General features: G+C 39.2%; 1 protein-coding gene across 1 annotated transcript in view; it reads left to right on the forward strand.

Annotated features, from left to right (window-relative positions):
• The window catches only part of COLGALT2 (collagen beta(1-O)galactosyltransferase 2), a 147170-nt gene that overhangs the window by 50319 nt on the left and 70577 nt on the right, over positions 1-26274 (forward strand). Inside the window, exons 2-5 of the mRNA XM_060131833.1 lie at positions 16972-17082; positions 19532-19649; positions 21414-21548; positions 25472-25676. Of these exons, the coding sequence (XP_059987816.1) occupies positions 16972-17082; positions 19532-19649; positions 21414-21548; positions 25472-25676 (569 nt within the window). The remainder of the gene's footprint in view (positions 1-16971; positions 17083-19531; positions 19650-21413; positions 21549-25471; positions 25677-26274) is intronic.

Genomic DNA, 26274 nt, shown 5'->3' on the forward strand with positions numbered 1-26274 from the left:
TTGTTCATTCATTCACTCATCAAGCCCGTGATTAGTGCCTGTTTTACACAATAATCTGTTAGGTGCTGGAATAGTCCTGTCCTCAGGGAAGAGAGTCAGGTAATGGAGAAAGACATAGAACCAGTTAATTATATTACAGGAGCAGGTTCAATGTTGGGAGTATGGGCAGGGAATTGATGTGTAGTTACAGGTGTGGGGGTGGGAGGTTCAGGGCTCCTGGAGAATAACACCTTTCTGGATCCTGTGGTATTCTCTCTCTAGTATTGGTGCTTTAGTCGTTGACCGTGCAGGAGAACATTTCACCAGTAACTCCATTTCTTCAGGGCACACCCACAAATTTAAAAACTTAATAGAATTGGAAAATCCAGCAAGGAAGAGAAAAGAGGAAATGAGGAGTGGGTGAAAAGGAGTGGGAAGAAGAATAAACAAAGGACAAAAGAGAAGAAAAACAGGAAAAAGTACTTAGGCAAACAAGAAACATACTTACCTTGTCTCAGACACTGCCACTGATGTTTTCATGGAATTCCAAGGATTTTGACTCCAAGGAAAATTATGCTGAAGGGAACTTCAACACAGCTTAAAGGGAACTAATGAATCTCCCCATTTTTCTTGTTTTATTTCCTCCCATCCATTCACACTGAGATGATCCCATTGGTCATGGTGATTAACGTCTTTAACGATGCAGAGAATTCCTTCCAGTTTGACGGGTGGGCATCCACTCTCTGTGGGTGAGTGCGGTGGGGAGGGTCTGAGCTAGGGTTGGGAGGGGCACCAGAAGGCCTGAAGGAAGAGTCCAGGCTCTAACCCCCACCATTTGTGTGGCTTGAGCAAGACATAACCTCTCATCCTCAGCCTTCTCACCTATAACATGGGGAGATAAAAAGAATGCCTACCTAGCTAATCATGAGGCTCAAAATGGGACAGTGCAAGACATACAGGTGAGGGGTTCTTAACACCAAGAGAGGAAAACTATAGCTCACAATCAAAAGTAGCAAGAAATGGCTTATTTGTAATATGTTTAATTAAGTTCATCCTGATTTTATTAAGATGATATTGGGCTTTGGAATTGACTGTTAATGGGTCAGTCGGTAAATTTTAACCACTTCTCTTTCCTGCCCTTTAGGAATGAAATTGATTACTTGGTTAATTGTATTTTCAGAATTAACATTTCTTTTTACATCACTTTTACCCAGTCTTCAGGTGTGTAACGCCTATGATTGTTTCTGGGATTAAATGGTACATACTGAGGAAGGATACTGAGAGAGTATAAATATTTATTTGTTGGTGAGGACGGTTTCATGAGAAGTGAGTTTTCCTGATTTCTTAGTTCATTAGGAAGAATCGCTACTAAGTGACTTGGTAGGACCTAGGAGAAGGCTTTTGTTGGGAGAGATCCCCAGCCCCCAGTTCATATTTGTATCCTGAACCGTATCTATAGCTAGTTTCCACCCAACAGAAGGATTCTAGTTCTTTAAACAGCTCTGCACAGTAACCAAGAGGCAAGAGTCTATCATCACATTTTGCCAAGTGGCCAAGCATATCTCTTCCCACCTTGGCAGAGCAGCTGCTCGTGAAGCTTTCCCTGAGAGCAGAGACAGAGGACTTGATGACATTCCCTTCCTTGAAGATGAATTTCACTAGTTGCTTCCAAAAGTGAAATATTATTTTGAGGTGGAACTCTCTCAAGTTGGAAAATGCATTTTTTGCCAGATTATTGGTCATGGTGTGAATCTTCCAGGTGGTGACTAACTTTGTTGTTCATTCCGTCACAGTTCCCTTGAGCCTCTTGGAAGCATATTTTGCAGGTTCTAAGGCAGCAAAGATCAATCGCTGCACAATATTGCTTTCCTCCTGCCCCACTGACTGCAGTCCTGTTGTTCTGTAGCATCAGAAGTCTAGACCTTCTGGGGTGGCAGGGAAGCTAAGAACATTCCCTGAGGGTCAGTACAGGTGGAGGTGATCAGAACTACCATGTCATCAGTATCTGTGTTCCACCTGCTGAGACATCCAGCCTGCATCTTTTTTTTTTTTTAACATCTTTATTGGAGTATAATTGCTTTACAGTGTTGAGTTAGTTTCTGCTGTATAACAAAGTGAATCAGCTATATGCATACGCATATCCCCATACCCACTCCCTCTTGCGTCTCCCTACCACCCTCCTTATCCCACCCCTCTAGGTAGTCGCAAAGCACCAAGCTGATCTCCCTGTGCTATGCAGCTGCTTCCCACTAGCTATCTATTTTACATTTGGTAGTATATATATATATATATATATATATATGTCAATGCTACTCTCGCACTTTGTCCCAGCTTCCCCTTCCCCTTCCCTGTGTCCTCAAGTCCATTCTCTACGTCTGTGTCTTTATTTCTTTCCTGACCCTAGGTTCATCAGAACCACTTTTTTTTTTTAGATCCCATATATATGTGTTAGCAGACAGTATTTGTTTTTCTCTTTCTGACTTACTTCACTCTGTATGACAGACTCTAGGTCCATCCACCTCACTACAAATAACTCAATTTCATTTCTTCTTATGGCTGAGTGATATTCCATTGTATATATGTGCCACATGTTCTTTATCCATTCATCTGTCGATGGACATTTAGGTTGCTTACTTGTCCTGGCTATTGTAAATAGAGCTGCAATGAACATTGTGGTACATGACTCTTTTGAATTATTGTTTTCTCAAGGTATATGCCCAGTAGTGGGATTGCTGGGTCATGTGGTAGTTCTATTTTTAGTTTATTAAAGAACCTCCATACTGTTCTCCATACTGGCTGTATCAGTTTACATTCTCAACAGTGCAAGAGGGTTCCCTTTTCTCCACACCCTCTCCAGCATTTATTGTTTGTAGATTTTTTGATGATGGCCATTCTGATCGGTGTGAGGTGATACCTCATTGTAGTTTTGATTTGCATTTCTCTGATGATTAGTGATGTTGAGCATCCTTTCATGTGTTTGTTGGCAATCTGTATATCTTCTTTGGAGAAATGTCTGTTTAGGTCTTCTGCCCATTTTTGGATTGGGTTGTTTGTTGTTTTGATATTGGGCTGCATGAGCTGCTTGTATATTTTGGAGATTAATCCTTTGTCAGTTGCTTTGTTTGAAAATATTTTCTCCCATTCTGAGGGTTGTCTTTTCATCTTGTTTATGGTTTCCTTTGCTGTGCAAAAGCTTTTAAGTTTCATTAGGTCCCATTTGTTTATTTTTGTTTTTATTTCCATTTCTCTAGGAGGTGGGTCAAAAAGGATATTGCTGTGATTTATGTAATAGAGTATTCTGCCTATGTTTTCCTCTAAGAGTTTGATAGTGTCTGGCCTTACATTTAGGTCTTTAATCCATTTTGAGTTTATTTTTGTGTATGCTGCTAGGGAGAGTTCTAATTTCATTCTTTTACCTGTAGCTACCCAGTTTTCCCAGCACCGCTTATTGAAGAGGCTGTCTTTTCTCCATTGTATATTCTTGCCTCCTTTATCAAAAATAAGGTGACTGTATGTGCATGGGTTTATTTCTGGGCTTTCTATCCTGTTCCATTGATCTATATTTCTGTGTTTCTGCCAGTACCATACTGTCTTGATTACTGTAGCTTTGTAGTATATTCTGACATCCGGGAGCCTGATTCCTCCAGCTCCGTTTTTCTTTCTCAAGATTGCTTTGGCTGTTCTTGGTCTTTTGTGTTTCCATACAAATTGTGAAATTTTTTTATTCTAGTCTGTGAGAAATGCCAATGGTAGTTTGATAGGGATTGCATTGAATCTGTAGATTGCTTTGGGTAGTATAGTCATTTTCACAATGTTGATTCTTCCAATCCAAGAACATAGTATATCCCTCCATCTGTTTGTATCATCTTTAATTTCTTTCATCAGTGTCTTATAGTTTTCTGCATACAGGTCTTTTGTCTTCTTAGCTCAGTTTATTCCTAGGTGTTTTATCCTTTTTGTTGCAGTAGTAAATGGGAGTGTTTCCTTAATTTCTCCTTCAGATTTTTCACCATTAGTGTATAGGAATGCAAGAAATTTCTATGCATTAATTTTGTTTCCTGCTACTCTACCAAATTCATTGAATAGCTCTAGTAGTTTTCTAGTAGCATCTTTAGGATTCTGTATGTGTAGGATCATGTCATCTGCAAACAGTAAGAGTTTTACTTCTTCTTTTCTGATTTGGATTCCTTTAATTTCTTTTTCTTCTCTGATTACTGTGGTTAAACTTCCAAAACTATGTTGAATAATAGTGGTGAGAGTGGGCAACCTTGTCTTGTTCCTGATCTTAGAGAAAATGGGTTCAGTTTTTCACCATTGAGAATGATGTTGGCTGTGGGTTTGTCATATATGGACTTTATTATGTTGAGGTAGCGTCCCTCTATGCCTACTTTCTGGAGAGGGTTTATCATAAATAAGTGTTGAATTTTGTGAAAAGCTTTTTCTGCATCTATTGAGATTATCATATGGTTTTTATCCTTCAGTTTGTTAGTATGGTTTATCACATTGATTGATTTGCGTATATTGAAGAATCCTTGCATTCCTCGGATAAACCCCACTTGATCATGCTGTATAATCCTTTTAATGTGCTATCAGATTCTGTTTGCTAATATTGTGTTGAGGATTTTTGCATCTATGTTCAGCAGAGATATTGGCCTGTAGTTTTCTTTTTTTGTGACATCTTTGTCTGGTTTTGGTATCAGGGGGATGGTGGCCCCGTAGAATGAGTTTCGGAGTGTTCTTCCCTCTGCTATATTTTGGAAGAGTTTGAGAAGGATAGGTGTTAGCTCTTCTGCAAATGTTTGATAGAATTCGCCTGTGAAGCCATCTGGTCCTGGGCTTTTGTTTCTTGGAAGATTTTTTAATCACAGTCTCAATTTCAGTGCTTGTGATTGGTTTGTTTATATTTTCTATTTCTTCCTGGTTCAGTCTAGGAAGGTTGTGCTTTTCTAAGAATTTGTCTATTTCTTCCAGGTTGTCCATTTTATTGGCATAGAGTTGCTTGTAGTAATCTGTCATGATCCTTTGTATTTCTGCAGTGTCAGTTGTTACTTCTCCTTTTTCATTTCTAATTCTATTGATTTGAGTCTTCTCCCTTTATTTCTTGATGAGTCTAGCTAATGGTTTATCACTTCTGTTTATCCTCTCAAGTTGCTGGCTTTTAGTTTTATTGATCTTTGCTATCATTTCCTTTATTTCTTTTTCATTTATTTGAATCTGATCTTTATGTTTCTTTCCTTCTGCTAACTTTGGGTTTTTTTTGTTGTTGTTGTTGTTGTTCTTCGTTCTCTAATTGCTTTAGGTGTAAGGTTAGGTTGTTTATTTGAGATGTTTCTTTTTGTTTTGTTTTGTTTTTGCGGTAAGCGGGCCTCTCACTGTTGTGACCTCTCCCGTTGTGGAGCACAGGCTCCAGATGCGCAGGCTCAGCGGCCATGGCTCACTCGCCCAACTGCTCCACGGCTTGTGGGATCTTCCCAGACCGGGGCACGAACCCATGTCGCCTGCATTGGCAGGCGGACTCTCAACCACTGCACCACCAGGGAAGCCCTGAGATGTTTCTTGTTTCTTGAGGTAGGATTGTATTTCTATAAAGTTCCCTCTTAGAACTGCTTTAGCTGCATCCCATAGGTTTTGGGTCATTGTGTTTTCATTGTCATTTGTTTCGAGGGATTTTTTGATTTCCTCTTTGATTTCTTCAGTCATCTCTTGGTTGGTTAGTAGCATATTGTTTAGCCTCCATGTGTTCGTATTTTTTACAGATTTTTTTCCTGTAATTGATATCTAATCTCATAGCGTTGTGGTTAGAAAAGATACTTGATACAATTTCATTTTTCTTAAATTTACCAAGGCTTGATTTGTGACCCAAGATACGGTCTATCCTGGAGAATGTTCCATGAGCACTTGAGAAGAAAGTGTATTCTGTTGTTTTTGGATGGAATGTCCTATAAATATCAATTAAGTCCATCCTGTTTAATGTATCAGTTAAAGCTTGTATTTCTTTATTTATTTTCATTTTGGATGATCTGTCCATTGGTGAAAGTGGGGTGTTAAAGTCCCCTACTATGATTGTGTTACTGTCGATTTCCCCTTTTATGGCTGTTAGCATTTGCTTTATTTATTGAGGTGTGCCTATGTTGGGTGCATAAATATTTACAAGTGTTATATCTTCTTCTCGGATCGATCCCTTGATCATTAGGTAGTGTCCTTCTTTGTCTCTTGTAATAGCCCTTTATTTTTAAAGTCTATTTTGTCTGATATGAGAATTGCTACTCCAGCCTTCTTTTGATTTCCATTTGCATGGAATATCGTTTTTCATCCCCTACTTTCAGTCTTTATGTGGCCCTAGGTCTGAAGTGGGTCTCTTGTAGACAGCATATATACGGGTCTTGTTTTTGTATCCATTTCAGCCAGTCTATGTCTTTTGGTTGGTGCATTTAATCCATTTACAGTTAAGGTAGTTATCGATATGTATGTTCCTTTTACCATTTTCTTAATCGTTTTGGGTTTGTTATTGCAGGTCATTTCCTTCTCTTGTGTTTCCTGCCTAGAGAAGTTCCTTTAGCATTTTTTGTAAGCTGGTTTGGTGGTGCTGAATTCATTTAACTTTTGCTTATCTGTAAAGGTTTTAATTTCTCATCAAATTTGAATGAGATCCTTGCTGGGTAGAGTAATCTTGGTTGTAGGCTTTTCCCTTTCATCACTTTAAATATGTCCTGCCCTCTCTTCAGGTTTACAGAGTTTCTGCTGAAAAATCAGCTGTTAACCTTACGGGGATTCCCTTGTATGTTATTTGTTGTTTTTCCCTTGCTGCTTTTAATATTTTTTCTTTGTATTTAATTTTTGATAGTTTGATTAATATGTGTCTCAGTATGTTTCTCTTTGGGTTTTTCCTGTATGATACTCTCTGTGCTTCCTGGACTTGATTGACTATTTCCTTTCCCATTTTAGGGAAGTTTTCAACTATAATTTCTTGAAATATTTTCTCAGACCCTTTCTTTTTCTCTTCTTCCTCTGGGACCCCTATAATTCAAATGTTGGTGTGTGTAATGTTGTCCCAGACGTCTCTGAGACTGTCCTCAATTATTTTCATTCTTTTTTCTTTATTTTGCTTCCTGGCAGTTATTTCCACCATTTTATCTTCCAGCTCACTTATCCATTCTTCTGCCTCAGTTATTTTGTTACTGATTCCTTCTGGAGTATTTTTAATTTCAGTTATTGTGTTGTTCATCACCATTTGTTTGCTCTTTAGTTCTTCTATATCTTTGTTAAATGTTTCTTGTATTTTCTCCATTCTATTTCTGAGATTTTGAATCATCTTTACTATTATTACTCTGAATTTTTTTTCAGGTAGGTTGCCTATTTCGTCTTCATTTATTTGGTCTTGTAGGTTTTTACCTTGCTCCTTCATCTGTAGCATATTTTTTTGTCGTTTCTTTTTTTTTTTTTTTTTTTTTTTTTGATGGGTGGTGCTGTATTCCTGCCTTACTGGTTGTTTGGCCTGAAACATCCAGTACTGGAGTTTTCAGGCAGTTGGATAGAGCTGGGTCTTGGTGCTGAGATGAGGACTTCTGGGAGGCTTCACTCCAACTGATATTCCCTGGGGTCTGAGGTTCTCTGTTAGTACAGCGGTTTGGACTCGGAGCTCCCACCACAGGAGCTCGGGCCCGACCTCCAGCCTGGGAACCAAGATCCTGCAAGCTTCATGGCGCAGTAAAAAAAAGGAAAGAAAAAAAAAGGAATAAAGAAAAAAAGGACTAGTACAATATCAAAGAATAAAAAACAAAATAGAATTAGAAAGATACAAATAATATTAGGAAAAATAAAACCATAATCGTAACAACTGCAACAAGTTAAAATAAAACCACAACAGAAGAAAAAAAAAAAAGGTTGTGAGTGGGGGGAACAAGCCAAAAGGAGAGAACAATAACAAAGTATAAAGAATAAAATAAAATTAGAAGAATAAAAGATTTATTAGGAAAAATAAAAATTATAAAAGAATCAACAATAGTGAATCAACAAGGTAAAACAGAACCCCATTCTAAAAGAGGAAAATGGAAAAAAGAAAAAAAAAAAAAAAGACTTGGCTATGGGGACGGAGTTTAGGTAGGGTTGGAAACTAGGCAGGGGAGGGCTTAGGGTGGGGTGGGACCTAGGCGGGTCGGGGGTGATGTTTGAGCCTGCGGCGTGGTCTAGGCGGGGCGACGTTCAAGCCTGGGGTGGGGCCTCTGCTTAGCACATGGCCAGAAGGCGAGAGGCAGCAGGTGGAAAGGAGGGCCTCTGGAGTGTGGAGTTCTGGAGTTGGGAGTTAGGGTCCTGAGTGAGGGTGTGTGGTGGGGCTTAGGCCCAGCTCATTGGAGGGGGTCTCCCTAGAGGTAGGGCCCTGGGTGGGGGTGTAGGGGCGGGGCTCGGGCTCTGTGCGGCAGGAGGGAGGCTCCAAGGGCAGAGGATTAGGCCCGGGAGCCCAACAGGCGCCCCAGTGCCTAAGTGGACAGGGAAGGAGCTGACCGCGTTCCCTTCTGTTTCTTTGCAGCCCTCCCCACTGTCTCCCCCAGGGTCTCCCCCATCCCCTTTGGACCCCTAACCGTGGGTGGGTCCTGCTGGGTGTAGGAACTCCTCCCCTCCCCCAGCCATCCCTCAGGGGTGTGGGTCCTGAGGTCCAGCCTTTACTTTTGCTCCCCCTTCCCTCCCTCCCACTCCCTCAGGACCCGCATGGCTGGAGGGGGCCTAGGTGGGCAGAGGATCAGGCCTGGGACCTCAGCAGGTTCCTGGGGGCCCAAGTGGGCAGGGGAAACCTGGCCATGCTCCCTTTTGATCCTCTTCCCTCCCGGTGGTTCCCCAATTTCCCCCTTCGGGCGTGAGATCCCTTCCCCTCCCCCAGCCACCCCTCAGGGGCGCCAGTCCCATCCCACCTCCACTTCTCCTCCCCCTTCACTCCCCCCACATCCCACATCCTACCCGGTCACTGGGGGTCCCCCACCGGTGTCTGGTAGGTGCCCTAGTTGTGAGAAGACACGAATTCTGTGTCCTCCTAGTCCGCCATCTTGACTCCCAAGGCACCAGCCTGCATCTTTAATATGGCTCCAGTGGCCCCACACTTACCAGTGAGTTTAGCCCTCACAATCTCAGTAGTTCTTATAAAAGGAAATGAGTCAGTTGTAATTATTTCAAATTGGCTATTAGTTTAGGAGCCAAGACTGAGGAATGAAAACTGACCTTCTAAAACAGGGAGAAATGTCAGTGTGTTTAGATGTTGCCAAAGAAACCTCTATTTTATTTTTGGCCACAGCCAAGTAGGAAAGCTCTGTCATCCTGCAAACATGTTTATCTACTGGTCTGCTCCAGGGTCTCTTGCTTTCCCCTGTAACAGTGACAATGCACCTGCTGGCCTGAGAACTTCATGAGCCAAGGAGATCCCTGTACATGCTGTTGATTGTATTTGCAATATGTGTTTACCCCCGTCCTAATGTGACTTTGAATCGGAGACTCATGGGCCTTTGCTGCCTTGCACAGCTAGGGAAGAGGAAGAGGCAAGAGGAACTAGAAGCAAAATCAGAGAGAAAGCAGATGTGCAGCTTTATGGTAAGAAGTGGCCTAGCCTTCCCCCTAAGGCCATGTGGATGTTGCACCTGTATCTGCCACCTCTTCCATTTCAGGTACTAGCTCCAAAGAAAGCCAGCAAAGACTATTGGACAAAGAGGGGACCAACCATGAGCCTCACAGCTGTATCAGGGCCACAGCTCTCCTGAAGGTGGAGGAGGGAGACCTCTTAGTGGCTGGCAGGTCCTGGTGCTCCTTAGAGATAAAGAAAAGTCGCTGTCCCAATGGGGCCTTCAAAGAAAATTAATTATGTGATGATTGGCACAGCTCAAGATCTGAGCTCTCCTTACTATGTCAGCCGGAGCCAGAGATTTAATGTGATTTAATGTGATTCTCCTCTGGTTGGGACAATTGAAGCAAAGATTGAACAGGCTTAGCCTCCCAGCAGGCTGGTCCTCTGGCCAGTGCTTGCTTGTGCTTTCATAAACACTGGTTTTCCAGTTTGATTAGTGAAATCACTAATCACTGTAAATCACTTGTAAATCACCTCTCCAGATGTATCTTCACTTCATTTGTTTCCTTCAAGGAATTCTTTAGCAATGTCCGTTACCTCTCTGGGTGCCTTTCCTGATCTGATTGGGAGAAGGATGGCAGACTCATTTTCCACGGGAGTGGAGGGAGCTGTCAGTTTGGGAGAGAGCCCTCGGCTTCTCCTGAAGGGGTTCACACCTGCTGTGTCCTCAGCGTCCTAGCTTGATGGAAAAATCCATCTTAGCCACAAAGACTTTATTTTATTTTTTTAAACATCTTTATTGGAGTATAATTGCCTTACAATGGTTAGTTTCTGCTTTATAGCAAAGTGAAACAGCTATACATATACATATATCCCCATATCTCTTCCCTCTTGCGTCTCCCTCCCTCCCACCCTCCCTATCCCACCCCTCTAGGTGGTCACAAAACACCGAGCTGATCTCCCTGTGCTATATGGCTGCTTCCCACTAGCTATCTATTTTACATTTGGTAGTGTATATATGTCCATGCCAATCTCTCACTTTGTCACAGCTTCCCCTTCCCCCTCCCTGTGTCCTCAAGTCCATTCTCTAGTAGGTCTGCGTCTTTATTCCCATCCTGACCCTAGGTTCTTCATGACCTTTTTTTTTTTTTAGATTGCATATATATGTGTTGGCATACGGTATTTGTTTTTCTATTTCTGACTTACTTCACTCTGTATGACAGACTCTAGGTCCATCCACCTCACTACAAATAACTCAATTTCATTTCTTTTTATGGCTGAGTAATATTCCATTGTATATATGTGCCACATCTACTTTATCCATTCATCTGTTGATAAGCATTTAGGTTGCTTCCATGTCTTGGCTATTGTAAATAGTGCTGCAGTGAACATTGTGGTACGACTCTTTTTGAATTATGGTTTTCTCAGGGTATATGCCCAGTAGCGGGATTGCTGGGTCATGTGGTACTTCTATTTTTAGTTTATTAAGGAACCTCCATACTGTTCTCCATAGTGGCTGTATCAATTTACATTCCAACCAACAGTGCAAGAGGGTTCCCTTTTCTCCACACCCTCTCCAGCATTTATTGTTTGTAGATTTTTTGATGATGGCCATTCTGATCGGTGTGAGGTGATACCTTATTGTAGTTTTTACTTGCATTTCTCTGATGATTAGTGATGTTGAGCATCCTTTCATGTGTTTGTTGGCAATCTGTATATCTTCTTTGGAGAAATGTCTGTTTAGGTCTTCTGCCCATTTTTGGATTGGGTTGTTTGTTTTTTTGATATTGAGCTGCATGAGCTGCTTGTAAATTTTGGAGATTAATCCTTTGTCAGTTGCTTCATTTGCAAATATTTTCTCCCATTCTGAGGGTTGTCTTTTGGTCTTGTTTATTGTTTCCTTTGCTGTGCAAAAGCTTTTAAGTTTCATTAGGTCCCATTTATTTATTTTTGTTTTTATTTCCATTTCTCTAGGAGGTGGGTCAAAAAAGATCGTGCTGTGATTTATGTCATAGAGTGTTCTTCCTATGTTTTCCTCTAAGAGTTTTATAGTGTCTGGCCTTACATTTAAGTCTTTAATCCATTTTGAGTTTACTTTTGTGTGTGGTGTTAGGGAGTGTTCTAATTTCATTCTTTTACACGTGGCTGTCCAGTTTTCCCAGCACCACTTATTGAAGAGGCTCTTTTCTCCATTGTATATTCTTGCCTCCTTTGTCAAAAATAAGGTGACCACATGTGCATGGGTTTATCTCTGGGCTTTCTATCCTGTTCCATTTATCTATCTTTCTGTTTTTGTGCCAGTACCATACTGTCTTGATTAGTCTAGCTTTGTAGTATACTCTGACGTCCGGGAGCCTGATTCCTCCAGCTCCGTTTTTCTTTCTCAAGATTTCTTTGGCCATTTGGGGTCTTTTGTGTTTCCATACAAGTTGTGAAATATTTTGTTCAAGTTCTGTGAAAAATGCCAATGGTAGTTTGATAGGGATTGCATTGAATCTGTAGATTGCTTTGGGTAGTATAGTCATTTTCACAATGTTGATTCTTCCAATCCAAGAGCATGGGATATCTCTCCAACTGTTTGTATCTTCTTTAATTTCTTTCATCAGTGTCTTATAGTTTTGTGCATACAGGTCTTTTGTCTCCTTAGGTAGGTTTATTCCTAGGTATTTTATTCTTTTTGTTGCAATTTTAAATGGGAGTGTTTCCTTCATTTTTCTTTCAGGTTTTTCATCATTTATATATAGGAATGCAAGAGATTTCTGTGCATTAATTTTGTATCCTGCTACTTTACCAAATCCATTGATTTGCTCTAGTAGTTTTCTGGTGGCATCTTTAGGATTCTCTATGTATAGTATCATGTCTTTGTGTCCTGTTGCTTGTGGAGCCTCACAGCAGGTCAGGCACTGCACTGTTACATTTTCTACAGGACTCTGAAAATAGAACCTTTAACTAAAGCCTCATGTTTCCTTCAGGGAGCTTGCATCTGGGCCTTTTCTATATCTCTTTCTCCAACCCTCTGAAGAGACAAGCGCCTGCATGTTTTCATGATTACATATTCAAATGGAAACACACTTTCATAAGAGGGATTAAAAGGCAGCAGTTAGAATTATCTGCCTGGATTTCTGTTTATTTGCCTTTGCCAGGGGAGTGGAGAGGCAGGGCAGTTGGTCTTGAGGGGGGAATGTAAGCCTTCCTCAGTGGGCTGGTGTTCTCTGGGACAGTGCAGGAGACTGGCCCTGCTCATAAAAGACCAGAGTGGATGAACCTGTGACCACAGCTGGAGGATTTGCTCATTTCCTCAGAAGCCTGAGAACAAAGAGAATCTTAACAATTTGGGGAAGTATCTGTACAGGAAATTTTTTAACTCCATCAGGACAGTATTTAAAATCTCTGCCTCCACTTTTAATTAGAGACATCTATCTTTGCATACACCAAGCAGCTAATTTCTCTGGATGTTTGTCAGTAGTGGATACTTAGGCAGAGTTTGGAGTTGTTTAGTCTGTACTCCAGGAAAGTAAATTTCATACAATGAGAGCTTTGTTAAATTTAACTTTGTTAAAATGATTAGGAGGAAATGCATCAACGTGTATGGAGGACAAAGAGAATATAAATCCTGTGTAATGAAGAAACAACAGTCAAGGAAAGAAGTAGATGCTATCTAAAATTTCCTACACTATTTATAAGTAATTTGGGAATAATTTAGAATTCCTAAAACTTTTGGCTAACACTACCGTCAAGATTTTTTTGTTTTAACATACTCTTACTCATAGTACTTTGAGTGAAGAATAATGTGCATTGGAGTGGATTTCCAGTTTCAGGAATTGCTCTACACATGCTTCATACTGTGAGATGAGTGGTTTGACAATTCTAGTGCCCTTCCTGGCTATGATGCTGGCCATCATGCTGGACATTAGTGGCTTGCGGCAGTGTGTGAGAGTGGATGTGATTTTTGCTGACATGCTACACTTCTCGGCACAGTTGCAAACTGGATGGAGCCCGTGTCTCTCTCCCACATTGCTTCCTGGCCCACTTTCTCACCTCCTTGTACACCCCCATCTCTGTCCCAACGTACTTACCTGGTATCCCCCAATACCGTCAGCTACACACATCACCTCTCTTCCCTCCAGATAATGGAATGTCTGGGTGGGCCTGTGGGTCTCTCTCCCTCCTAGACCTTGTTTTGAAGAAAGGAGCTGATTCTAATCTGATTTCCAGAAAAGACTTGAAAGTAGATCAGGTGGCCATCGGCATCACCTCTTGATCTTCTGTTTTTTGAATAATGTTTTAAAGAAGGATAGTTTTCGTTCAAATATCCATTTTATGAAATAAGATTTTCAGATATTAGTCATAGACCTCTATCCTTCATTTTTCTATACCTTGTGACTTAAGTGCATACCTTCACGTTACTTGGTGTTTTATAGAAATTTATTCCCTATGTAACATGGAGTTTCACCATGCTTTGCTTAACAATGTTTTTTCTCTTGAACATTCCTAAATATTCTCTCACTTAAAGATTTCATTTTTTACTTTTGGAGCAGCAGTGACCACCAAAAGCTCAAGTAGGAAAAACAAAAACCATTATAGATTGGGTTTAACAAAATCCTATTTACTGAAATTGACATAAATGGAGGACATGACCACTGTTCACATCTCTTCATTTGCTCTTATCAAGGCTCTCAGGGAACCACTGCTGCTGATAATGCCAATAGCTTTCCCTCCCAGGAGGAACTGCTGAATTGCCAGTAAAGTATAAGCCTTTTAAGAGTCTCAGACACCTCTATCTTCCCATGACTCTTTCTTTCCTGTTTGCCTGCCCTCCCTCCCTTCCTATTTTAATTTTATTCAGTGTGGTTTTAAAAAACCAAGAATAGGTGTTGAATTTTGTTAAAGACCTGCTTAGCATTTACAGAGATAATCATATGATTTTTCTTCAGGTCTATTAATATAGTGAATTATATTAATGAATTTCCTTTATATTGCACAATCTTAGGCTATGATATATAATATTTTCTTAATAGGATATTGGATTCTCTTTGCTAATACTTTAGGATTTTTGCAGCATATTCATTGAAAAATATTGGCCTATAGTTGTGTGTGTGTATCTTTATTAGGTTTAGATATCAATATTGTACTTGCATTATTAAAAGGACTTGGATTTTTTTTTTTTTTTTTTGGCCATGAGGCTTATGGGATCTTAGTTCCCCAACCAGGGATTGAACCCAGGCCCCTCAGCAGTGAAAGCACCGAGCCCTAATCATTGGACTGCCAGGGAAGTCCCCCTTTTTTTTTTTTTTTTAATGCTCTGGAGAACAAGCTACATAACATTGGAAATATCTAATCTATTAAGATATCTGGTAGAATTCCCTTATGAAACCACCTGGGCCAGTGTTTTCACTTTTCTCTTTATTTCTTCCAAGAAAATTGTTCTGTTTAAGTTTTGTCTCTCTAATGGAGTCAGTTTTGCTAACATGCATCTTGCTAGGAAGTCTTCTATTATATCTAGTTTTTAAACTTATTTTTCATTGAGTTGCACAAAGTGACCACTTATGATATTTTTTAAAAATTCCTTCCATATCAGTCATATTCCCGTCATCTTTGTCATTTCTTATTTGTAATTTTTGTGTTGTCTTGGTTAGATTAACTAGTGATTGTCTTTTGTTGATTTTGTTCTCAAAAAAAGTAACATTTCTTTTGTTTATTAGTTCTGCTCTTTTTCTGTTTTCTACCTCATGACTTTGTCTTTATTTCTTTATGCTTGTTTGTGTTGTTGCTCTTTTTCTAGCTTTTTGAGTAGGAGTTCAACTCATTTATTTTTATTGATTTAAGGATAAAAATACTGAATTTTTCTCTGACCACTGCTTTAATTGTATCCCCCAGCTCTGATATCTAGTGTTTTCATTATTTATATTTAGAAGTTATAAAGTTGATTTGTAGCTCTTATTTCACTCAATAGTTGTTTAATAGAGAGTTTTTAATGGAATTTGGGGGGTTTTATTTTATTACTAATTTCTAGTTTTATGACATTGTGATCAGAGAATGCTGTTTATATTATTCCAATGTATAGAGGCTTTCTTCATAATGTAATTGTTGGTCAGTTTTTGTGAGTGTTCCATGTGCACTTGAGAAAAAAGTATAACCTCTATTATTGTGTTCTGTAGATCCTCTATATATTTACTTTTTTCCCATTTGCACTTTCTTCAACTGAAAATGGTATATTAACATCTCTTATTATTGGTGCTTGTTTTTCCTTGCAGTTTCTATGCTTTCTGCTAAATCAGGGGTTGACAAACTACAACCTGCAGACTAGTTGCCTACTTTTGTAAATAAAGCTTTATTGGAGTACAGCAATGCTCATTCATTCATGTATTGTGTATGACTGCTTTACTGCTACAATGACAGAGTTAAGTAGTTGCAACAGAGAGTGTATGGTCTGCAAGCCTAAAATAGTCACTATCTGGTTCTTAAAGAAAAGTTTGCCAACCCCTGTGCTATATGAAGGTACATGGATATTCACATTTATTATATCTTTGATGTGAATTATATCCTTTAGCATTATTAGTAGAATTACAATTTTGCTTTGTCATGTTTAATATTTTTTGGCCTGAATTCTACCTTATTTAATGTCAAGTTTACAATCCCTGCTTTCCTTCTTTCTTTTCCAATTGACTGGAATATCGGTTCATTTTTAGGTGTTCTGAATAACTTTGTTTTAGTTGTATATCTTATACTCAGCATGCGTTTGCTTTGTGATAAAATTTGAAAATACTTTTGTTTTAATAAGTGAGTTAAGCTCCTTTTGAAGTGGATCAGTTTATTAAACTTTCAAGGTAGAACAGAAACAAGTTTTGTGTACATTGTTTGAAGACTTTTGAAGGTACTCTATGGTGTATAAGTGATGGTAGAGTTAATCCAAAATAGATAGGTGAAGATACCTTGGATTTTGAATTTTATACTGGGAACTGTTATTGTGACCTTCCCCTCTAGTGCATACGATTGAAGCAGCACTGGCTAAAATTTTTGTTGGACTTGAAATGAAAATGCAACTCTGAATAATTGCTTAAATCGAGGGTTGTTGTTATGTAAGTTAAAAGATAGAGTTTACATCTTGGATAACTAAAAATTCAAACAAACAAGAAACTTTCCAAGAATATTAGTTACCTAACTCTACTTTAATTCATTTTATGTATATACTATTTTAGTACAACCACTTATTGATTCTATTGGCCAAGTCCTGCTTAAGGATCTAATGACACAGAGATGGTTTAAAGCAACATCTCTCACTTCAGAAATTCATTGTCTAGTTTGGACCATGAGGGAGTCATTTTCATACACACAATGTCTAGAACTGGCCATTCTCCTTTCAGTTAATCTGGGGTCTTTTGCTTTTCCCCCTCTTTCTTTGGATGACATAATAACTGAAATGTGTTGTGCTTTCTTTCATGCAGGGCAGCCACTGATCACAATGTGGATAATACAACAGAAATACTCAGGGAGTGGTTGAAAAATGTCCAGAGAGCCTATCACTATGTGGAGTGGAGGCCTATGGATGAACCTGAGTGAGTAGCAAGAGAAAATTTTGTGAACTCATTATTCACCCTTCCCCCCTTAACCAGTCTTCCAGCCGTGTTAGGCTTCCAATCTTGGGGGCACATGTGACTTTCCCTTGTCTTTTATCTCTGTGTCTAGTAAGTTACAAAGACCTGCCATTTCTTCCTTTGACAAATCTTCATGTCTCTCTTCCTCTTTACTCCTGCAGCTACTGGCCAAGTTCAGGTTCTCATTAGTTCTCAAGTAAATTACCACAGCAGCATATATTTTTAAATATTGATATTATTTATTCATACTTTGAGGATAACCCTTTTATCCTTGAGGGAGCATAGTGAAAAGTTTGTATACTTCTGACATACACCTTGCTTTTTCACTCATCATATCTTGGTAATCATTCCAAAGCAATAGTTAAGGAGTGTCTTCCATTATTTTTATGACTGCAGAGTATCATTGTGTGGATGTATCATAATTGTTTAATCAACCTCCTACTGATGGACATTTACGTTATTTCCAGTCTTTACCATAGCAATTTCTTAGTAGCCTCCATCTTCAAATCATTCTCTATACCACACTGTCAAATCAGTCTACCTAAAATACTAGCGATGTGCTGTCATTTCTCTATTAAAAAGACTTCAGTGACTCTCTAGTACCTACAGAATGAAGTTCAAATACCTGATTTATATTTTTAAAAGATTTCATAAATTTAGCATCCCTACGTATACACCAATATTTCCTAAAAGAAAACTGCTTCATCTGGATGTTGCTACCAGTTAACTGCTACCAAAAGCTGTTGCTAATCATTCCAGTTACAAAGATGTACCTTCTCTCAACACTTGTATTGCTTATGTCCTATATCTTCTTGTTTGACACAACAATAAACTTAACTAACATTAACTATCTGATTCATGCATTTTTTTTCTAAGTATCTTTTTTATTTCTTTGGCAGGGGCTAAAATATACAAATACTTTATATTTCACTCAGTGCTATGTTCTTGGTGGGCACTAAATTTATACTTGTTGGATGAACAAATAAGTAAATGAGAACATGAATAAATATATTTAAACTTACTACTCGAAATGTTTCCAAGGCTACTACAATTCTAGCTTAAGAAATTGTAGAAATAGGATGAATTAAGCTGCTGAAATTTTGCCCAGGATAAGTCATTTATTGGAAGCCAAATATGTATTATCATAATAAGAAGTTCTATTCCAGAACAAATTTTTGTTCTTCTAGTCTCTCTTTATATAATATTTTTATTATGTGTATGTATGTACATATCTACATATATATCTCAAATCTCAGTATATGGTCCATATATGGAGCAAAATTTAACAACCAAGTTTGAACACTGTAAAAAATTTTGAACAATCTTTTGGAGTTCCTTAATGGAATTTGGCCTAATTAGAGTAGCCCAGAAAGACTCTATGTACCTCTCTTGCATCCTAGTAATTTTCTCCATTGCCAGATTTTGACTAAATATATTGTATGCCAAGGTCATTGTGAGAAATACCAGAGAAGGCGTTTTTGGGGGCAACATATTCAGAAAAACAGAAATTCCACTGATTTTTGTAGAAACAATAATTGAGGAAGACATTCCAGAGACTTCCTGTGCAAAAATAGTTTTATTAATTTTATTTGTATGGTTACGGTCTCATTGTTTTTTGCGGTTTCTCATTCACTGAGGGAAATGTACTGCCAGTGCAGCATTAAGAACTTGAAGTGGTGGCCAGTTTGGGGCCACTGCGACTTTATCAATGACCATACCAGTTGGGAGCTTTCAGAAAGGTTCTTGAGGGTGTGCTAACCCACCTGCCTCCATGGCCGTGGACGAGTCCTGGCCTGGCTGCTTTGTGGATGTTGATAGAAAGCCCAGCATTATGCATCCGCTCCATGATCTCACTCCATCTGGGGCAGATCAACGTGTTAGACTCTGTGGAATCATTTACTCAGACTTGACCATGTAAGGTAAACCTTTGTTTTTCCTGGGAAACTCATATTTTGATGCTGTAACATTTCCAAATTTATTTGATGTCTAAATGTATAAGACTGTCTAGGAACATGAGCGTTGGGGTTATGCCTGGATTCAAATTCTGACAGTACCCCTTATTAACTGCATAATGTTAAGCAAATGATTTAACCACTCTAACCAATTTCCTCAGCTCTGAAATGGGGAGAGTGGTAGCACTTACATCACAAGGACTCAGTGAGTTCTAATGAGAACCCACTGAAATATTTCATGTAAAGAGTCATGTGTATGGGAAGCAGCAAATTACTTAATCTCTCCTTGCTCCAGTTTCTTATCGGTAATAATGGAATAATGATAGCCATAACAGTATCGACTTCCTAGGGTTACTACTGGAAGATTAAATGAATTAGTACATAGTGCCTGGAATATATAGGCACTCAATAATTATTAGCTATTATTATTATTAATATTATTGCTATCATTACTATAGGTCTTATCCTGATGAAATTGGACCAAAGCACTGGCCTGGCTCCCGTTTTGCCCATGTGATGAAACTACGACAGGCAGCCCTTCGAACTGCGAGGGAAAAATGGTCAGACTACATTCTGGTAAAAACAGATGTTTAATTTCTTGACAACTGTTATCTAGAATGTTTCCAAATCAATTGTTGATAATGTAGGACTGTGGGAACAATCAAAACAACCCTTTTTTAGACATCTCCTCCTCAACGTTTTAATAAAGGCACAAGAAAAAATCTGGAGAACTTAATATCGGGATACCTGGATTTCATCTCAGACTCATTCCTGGCATTTTTAGTGAATAAGCAAATAAGCTCCTGAATTATTCAATCTCTTTATTGTAGTAGGCATAAGAAACTCTAATACTTTTTAGTTCATAGAGAATGCTATGGGTAAAGCAATATAAAAGGTCTTGACTTTTTAGAAGAGTTTTGGGGATATGAGAAATTGATTACGTAAAAAGAGATTCAAATTAACAGTTCTGAAATGCTATTATTCCCTTTTGCTCCCAAGTGTCTGGGGAATGGTATCTCTTGCTTGGCTTCCTGGTTGCTCCGAATTATGCTGGACTCTCCTGGAGAATTTCTCTCCATGAAGAGTTTCCATTACTTCCCTCAGAACTTCGAGAGTGGTCCAGAAAAATGCTGGACTTGACAATTAAGAATCAATGTTATCCTTATCCTCCAGGAACCTGTCTCAGTTGGAAAGGACAGCTCCCTAATCAGCAAGAAGCTACAGTCCCTATTCCCTTTGGAAAATTGACACAGGCTTTTCTCCCCCAAAATTTATGGGAACAAAGTTCTCCCTCTGTGGCCCCCAAAATCCATTTAATTCTTTTGGCAAACATTTTCCAGTACAACACTACAAATAACGCCAGTAAAGCAAAGCCAGTGTTGTTTCATTAAACTTATGGACGTCTGTTCTCTGTCACTAGACTCTGATTCCTAAAGGGAATACTGTTGACCTATGTCCATCCTCAGCCTCTCAGCCACAACAAAAATCAGCCCAATAGTTTATCACACACATAATTTCAATACAAATAATTTCATAGAAGTTTCAAATTGTGCTGATATTTAATGTTGTATAGCTGTTTAAATGTCATTGAAGTGTACAAGTGCTGAACTACAAAATTTTTGGTGAAGAGATTGACTCTCAAAGAATGAAAGCTTCTGATTATTTACTTTGTGTGTTGCAGGGGGGAGATATACATAACATAAAATCTACCATTTTAATTTTTTTAAGTGTACAGTTCAGTGTGATTATTTTATATGATAGAAACTGTTGCTATACTGTCCCTGTAAATGAATCAGTGTTAACATGGATTTCTGGTAAGAATGGGAAATAGCTTCATTGGTTAGCATGGGTTGCTATAATGTACTTTAAACAAAAATTCGAATTGTAACATTAAGATAGCATTTATGGATTGGTTTGGGGCCATTTTGGCTTTACTATTGACAACCTGAATAGGTGTGTTCCTTTGTACCTAGAGTGGGCACTCCGTGAGTGTGAATAAGTCCTTATTTAAGGGCTTGAGAGCCATTAGTAGCTTATACTTAAACCACTAACCAAGGTGTAGGTTAGGTCCTCGTTGAGTATGTGCCCAATGATGATACCAATTCATTACTCAGTGCCTTATGCAGAGCTAAACATGTGGAAGTTAGACTAAATGTATTTTGCCTGAATGAAAGCCGTCCAGCTGCAAGGGGTTTCCATAAGGAAAACACGGATAACATGGATAGCTGGTTCCATATGTCATGAGCAAGTTTCCATGATCCTTTGCCAAGTGTTGGGTTACTCTTGTACCCGTTACTGAAAAGCACCTTTTCATGCGACGTTATCCTTTTCTTTTCCTAGTTCATAGATGTTGACAACTTCCTGACTAATCCACAGACCCTCAATCTACTGATTGCAGAAAACAAAACCGTTGTGGCCCCCATGCTGGAGTCTCGGGGCCTGTACTCTAATTTCTGGTGCGGAATCACACCTCAGGCAAGTCTTTTGGGTAGTGAATTAAGGTTATGAGTTTTAACAAGGAAACCACCTGTCAACAGCCCCATCAATCTTTTTCTGATTTTCTCCCTTGAAACATGCCTGTCATTGTGTTATTGGAGCAAGCATTTTTAGGAAAGGTGGTAAATCCAGGTCCAATGCCACAACCCCATGAGCTCTTCTGTATTGATGACTTATGAAGAAATTATTCTAATGAACTTAGCATTAGAAGCTTTAAATTCACCACCATAGCTTGCTGAAATTTGTACTTTTTTTCTCCCTGATTCAGAGATTTTCAAAAAATTAAACATTTTTTTTGCTCATCAAAGCTAACATAAGAACACTAAAAAACTGGGAAGAGAAAAACGTTTTTTAAAGAATCATTTTAATCCCTACCACTCTAACATCATAGATGACAGCTTGCATGTTTTTAACTATATCATCAAGTGGCTATAATGCAATTTACTTAACCTTTCTCTTAGTTTAAAAACATTTAAGTTATTTGCAACTTTTTTTTTTTTTCCGGTATGCGGGCCTCTCACTGTTGCGGCCTCTCCCGTTGCGGAGCACAGGCTCCGGACGCGCAGGCTCAGCAGCCATGGCTCACGGGCCCAGCCGCTCCGCGGCGTGTGGGATCTTCCCAGACCGGGGCACGAACCCGTGTCCCCCGCATCGGCAGGCGGACTCTCAACCACTGCGCCACCAGGGAAGCCCTATTTGCAACTTCTAACTATTATGATGACCATCATAATTAATATAAAATTTTCCATATTTAATATTATTTCCTTGGGACAGCTTCTGAGAGCTGGAATTAGTGAGTCAAAGAGTATTAAATATTTTAATGACCTTTGATATGTTGCCAAAATATTTCCAAAGAGATCTAATAATTAGAACTGCCATGGTAGATGTTTTTACAAAATTTGAGTTAAAAAAAAATTTCAAATTTCCATCATCTCTCTTTTCCATTGTAAAATATTCGAAGTCTGGAGATCTGTTGCAGTGAATGTTTATGGCTGATTATAGTTTTTATTCTTTAGTTAATAAAATAGAGAGATAAACTGATCAATGTAGTACATATCAATGTAGGACAAAGATTCTTTAAGGGAAAAATTATATGTTAAGTGTGTTCTCACGCTCAAAGAGCTAAATTTTCAGTCCCTCTTTTATATTTGGTTTGGTTTTAGATGAAGAATGAGGCCAGTGGTGTGCTGATAAATATATAATGACTGGTTCTCTGTGGGGGAAAACCCTTGATTGGTAGCATTTACCAGTTTTCATGGTGTAAGGACTTCTACCATACAAATGTTGTTTAAGCTGAGGGAAAGGTTAAGTAAATCGCAGTACAGTCACTTGATGATATAATTATTACAAATATGCAAAGCTTGCTGTCTATGGTTTATTTACAATGGTGGGGATTAACGTGATTTTTGATTTTACAGATTTTAAGCTACCAACGTGTCAACTGACTTGCAAACTTCCTGGCTCTAGCACGCTGCTGGATGCAGCGGTACTCTTTCGTTACAATTATCTCCCGTAGCTCCAAGAGATTTTGAATGCATGTTATCCACATGTCTTTTAGGGACAGATTAAGTTCATATTTATAAAAGCCAATCAGTTCCTTGGGGAGAAGCTGTTATATTAAATTTAAGTTCATACACTCTCAGTTAATAATCTGCAGTGCTTCACATGGCAGAATCACCCTGGGGTGTTTTTAATGAGTTGTACATTGACACCAGCATCAAGAGTGGATTATCTTAGTAACCGCAGCCTCCCAGTTTCTGTTGTCTTATTTGCTTGAATATTAACAGCTCACTTACTCTGCACAGTGAAAGTAAAATCTAAGCAATTTAGAGGCAATTCTAATTTGTTTCTGTTTCTGGCTCTCTATCATCCCCAGTGAGGCTTCTGCTAAGGCAGGAACAGAAACAGCCGATGACTTCATAAGCTTGAGGCAGGCCTTGGTTTCCAGAGCCTTTAAACACATCCAAAACCAAATGACCTCAGTTTTATCTGGTCAATAAACCAGAATCATTACCAACAACATTCAGTTTATGTGGAAAAAATGACACATCTATTGCCTCTGCCTGTCTGCAGGAAGCATATTAAGTCTCTTTCTCTCTTTCTTTCCTTCTCTGCTTCCTTCCTCCCTGCCCCCAGGCTATTCAGTGATTCATTATCATCATGAGTTTTCCAAGCTTCTCATTCTGACAATATTGTCCTAAGTAGTCTAGAACCTTGTATTTGACATGTGTTCTTAGGCGGTCCTCTGAAGAACCAGTTTTCCCTTTGTCCCTTGGAAGAATATTGATAAGTTGAAGGATGTTAAGTGATCCTTAAGTTTAAGGCTTGTAATAAAATTGTAGGAATAATAATACTTCATATAATGCGTTACAGTTTCCAAAATATCTTCACAGACCGTATCCCATGTGATCCCTTCTACAACCCTGCGAGATAGACAAATCAGCTTTTACCCCATTTTTTCAGGAGAAGAAACTTAGGCTCAAAGAGGTTAAGCATGGGCCTAAGATCAATCAGCTAGATGGTAAAGATGACTCTAAGACGCACATCTTCTAAGTCTTAATTTGTGATCCTTCTTCCTTACCACGTGGTCATTGTGAGCATTAGCTCAGCTAGAACACTAGTTGAGACCCTGAAAGGAATGTCAGAGATGAGGCTGCAGTGCCTAATGTGTGGGTACTGACACCACTGCAGAAAGTGTGACCGTAAGGGAATGTGACTGATTAATGAATATGAGAGAACTTTTGCAACTACTGAGTATTGTGCCCTTCAGAGTGCTGGCCCTGTGAAACTTTACACTCATTCCATGAGCCTGCCGTTGCCTAAAATGTTTTTGGAAATGCCTTTCCAAGCTTCACATGCTTTTAAGTATGTTTTGTCAAGACACATCTTCATCTTCTCTGGAATGGGTTTGAGCTTTGGCAATAGTCAAGTTATAACTGGTGCCACTGGAGTATAAAGCTCCAGTGGTTTCTGCACCCCATGAGGGCTAATAACACTGGGGTTGTCAATTTACTGCTAAGCCTCCAGCATCTAACACAGCCTGGATTACAGTAGGCACTCAGTAGATGTTTGTTGAATGAACAGTTGAGTTTGGAGGAAAAACAAGCTGGGTTGCTCCAAACCAGTGTGTTCAAAAACCACAAAGTAAGTGCATTGGTTGTCCTGTGTGCTTGCCCAGAGGGAACTTTCAAAAGGGGAATCCCCCCAAAAGTGTGGAGCAGTGGCAGCTCCACCAGGATAGTGAATAAGTAATTGCATTGAAAAAAGACCCCATTTATATGTTTAAGTACTGCATGTTTAGTTAAAAATATCAGCCAATGTAATGTAGTCATTTTAATAATAGCCAATATTTATTGATGCTTTCTTGGTGCTAGGTACTGCTCTAAGCACTTTTCAGGTTTACCTTCCTTAATTGTTACAGACAACCCCATGGAGTAGATAGCGCCATCATTCCTATTTTACAGATGAGGAAATAGGCACAGCAAGGTTGAGTAACCTGACCAATACCTACAGACAGTAAGTAGCTGAGGTGTGATTTAACCTCAGGCAGCCAGATCCCAGAACATGTGTTCTTAACTGCTCTGCTCTACCACCTCTGATAACTCATGTCATATTCAATCATTAGTCAACACAAAGTATACTTTTATGAAACTATTAAATCAAGAGATATGCTGAAGCCAAAATTATTTCTGGTAACAGGACACTTTTTGTATTGTTTTATATGTAAATAGCATTTCCTGAGCTCAGCTGGAAATTCTTAGGCCAAGATAAGAAGAGAGAAGGTGACTTTGCTTGGGGACTTGTACTTAACCTGTGATGACTTAGGAGTCAGCCTAACAGAAGATTGGGAAAGAGGAAGCCCTCAGCTCAGTGAACATAACCCAGCCATTTGTTCCTTACAGGGCTTCTATAAACGGACCCCAGACTATCTTCAGATTAGAGAATGGAAGAGGTTGGGCTGCTTTCCGGTCCCCATGGTCCACTCCACATTCCTAATTGACCTCAGGAAGGAAGCCTCTGACAAGCTGGTGTTCTACCCTCCGCACCAGGACTACACCTGGACCTTTGATGACATCATCGTCTTTGCCTTCTCCAGCAGGCAAGCAGGTACTTGTTTGTATGTGGTTGTACTGCCACCATGGAAACACTGCAAATAACCAGCTCCTTTGTTTTGTGCATTTTATTAAAAAAACACTCTTAATAAGGAAATAGGCTTCCTATTCAAGTAGTGTTAGAGGCAATTAATTGTCTGCAGTAACCATACCAGCACCCTCTGTGTTGCTGTCCCTGTGAGCACCAATGACCAAGAGCCAGGACTGGTCCCTACCCAAGAATCCACTCTCTTTTAAAAAAAAAAAAAGGTGGTGGTGGTTGCCGTGGGCCTGTGATTCGTTCTTTACGGTGCTATTGCATTGCTTTGTTCAATATAGGAGTCCTTTACTTAATTAGAAAACTGTGACAGAGGGCCAAAAGTACACTGGGGAAGACCCAGGCTTAAAAAATGGAAGTTTATTTCTTCTCAAAAAAAAAATCAGAGCTAGTACAGTGGCTCTGTTCCACAAAGTTTTCAGAGACCCAGGCTCCTTCTCTATTGCTTCTCCACCTTCCATGAGGTATTGTCCTTAATCCTATGATCCAACATGTCTCATCAGTATAGATGCATTTCAGCTGTTGAGTGAAAACCATAGAGGGGAGGGCACTCTCC

Source organism: Lagenorhynchus albirostris, chromosome 2 (genome assembly GCF_949774975.1).
Source record: "Lagenorhynchus albirostris chromosome 2, mLagAlb1.1, whole genome shotgun sequence".
NCBI lineage: Eukaryota > Metazoa > Chordata > Mammalia > Artiodactyla > Delphinidae > Lagenorhynchus > Lagenorhynchus albirostris.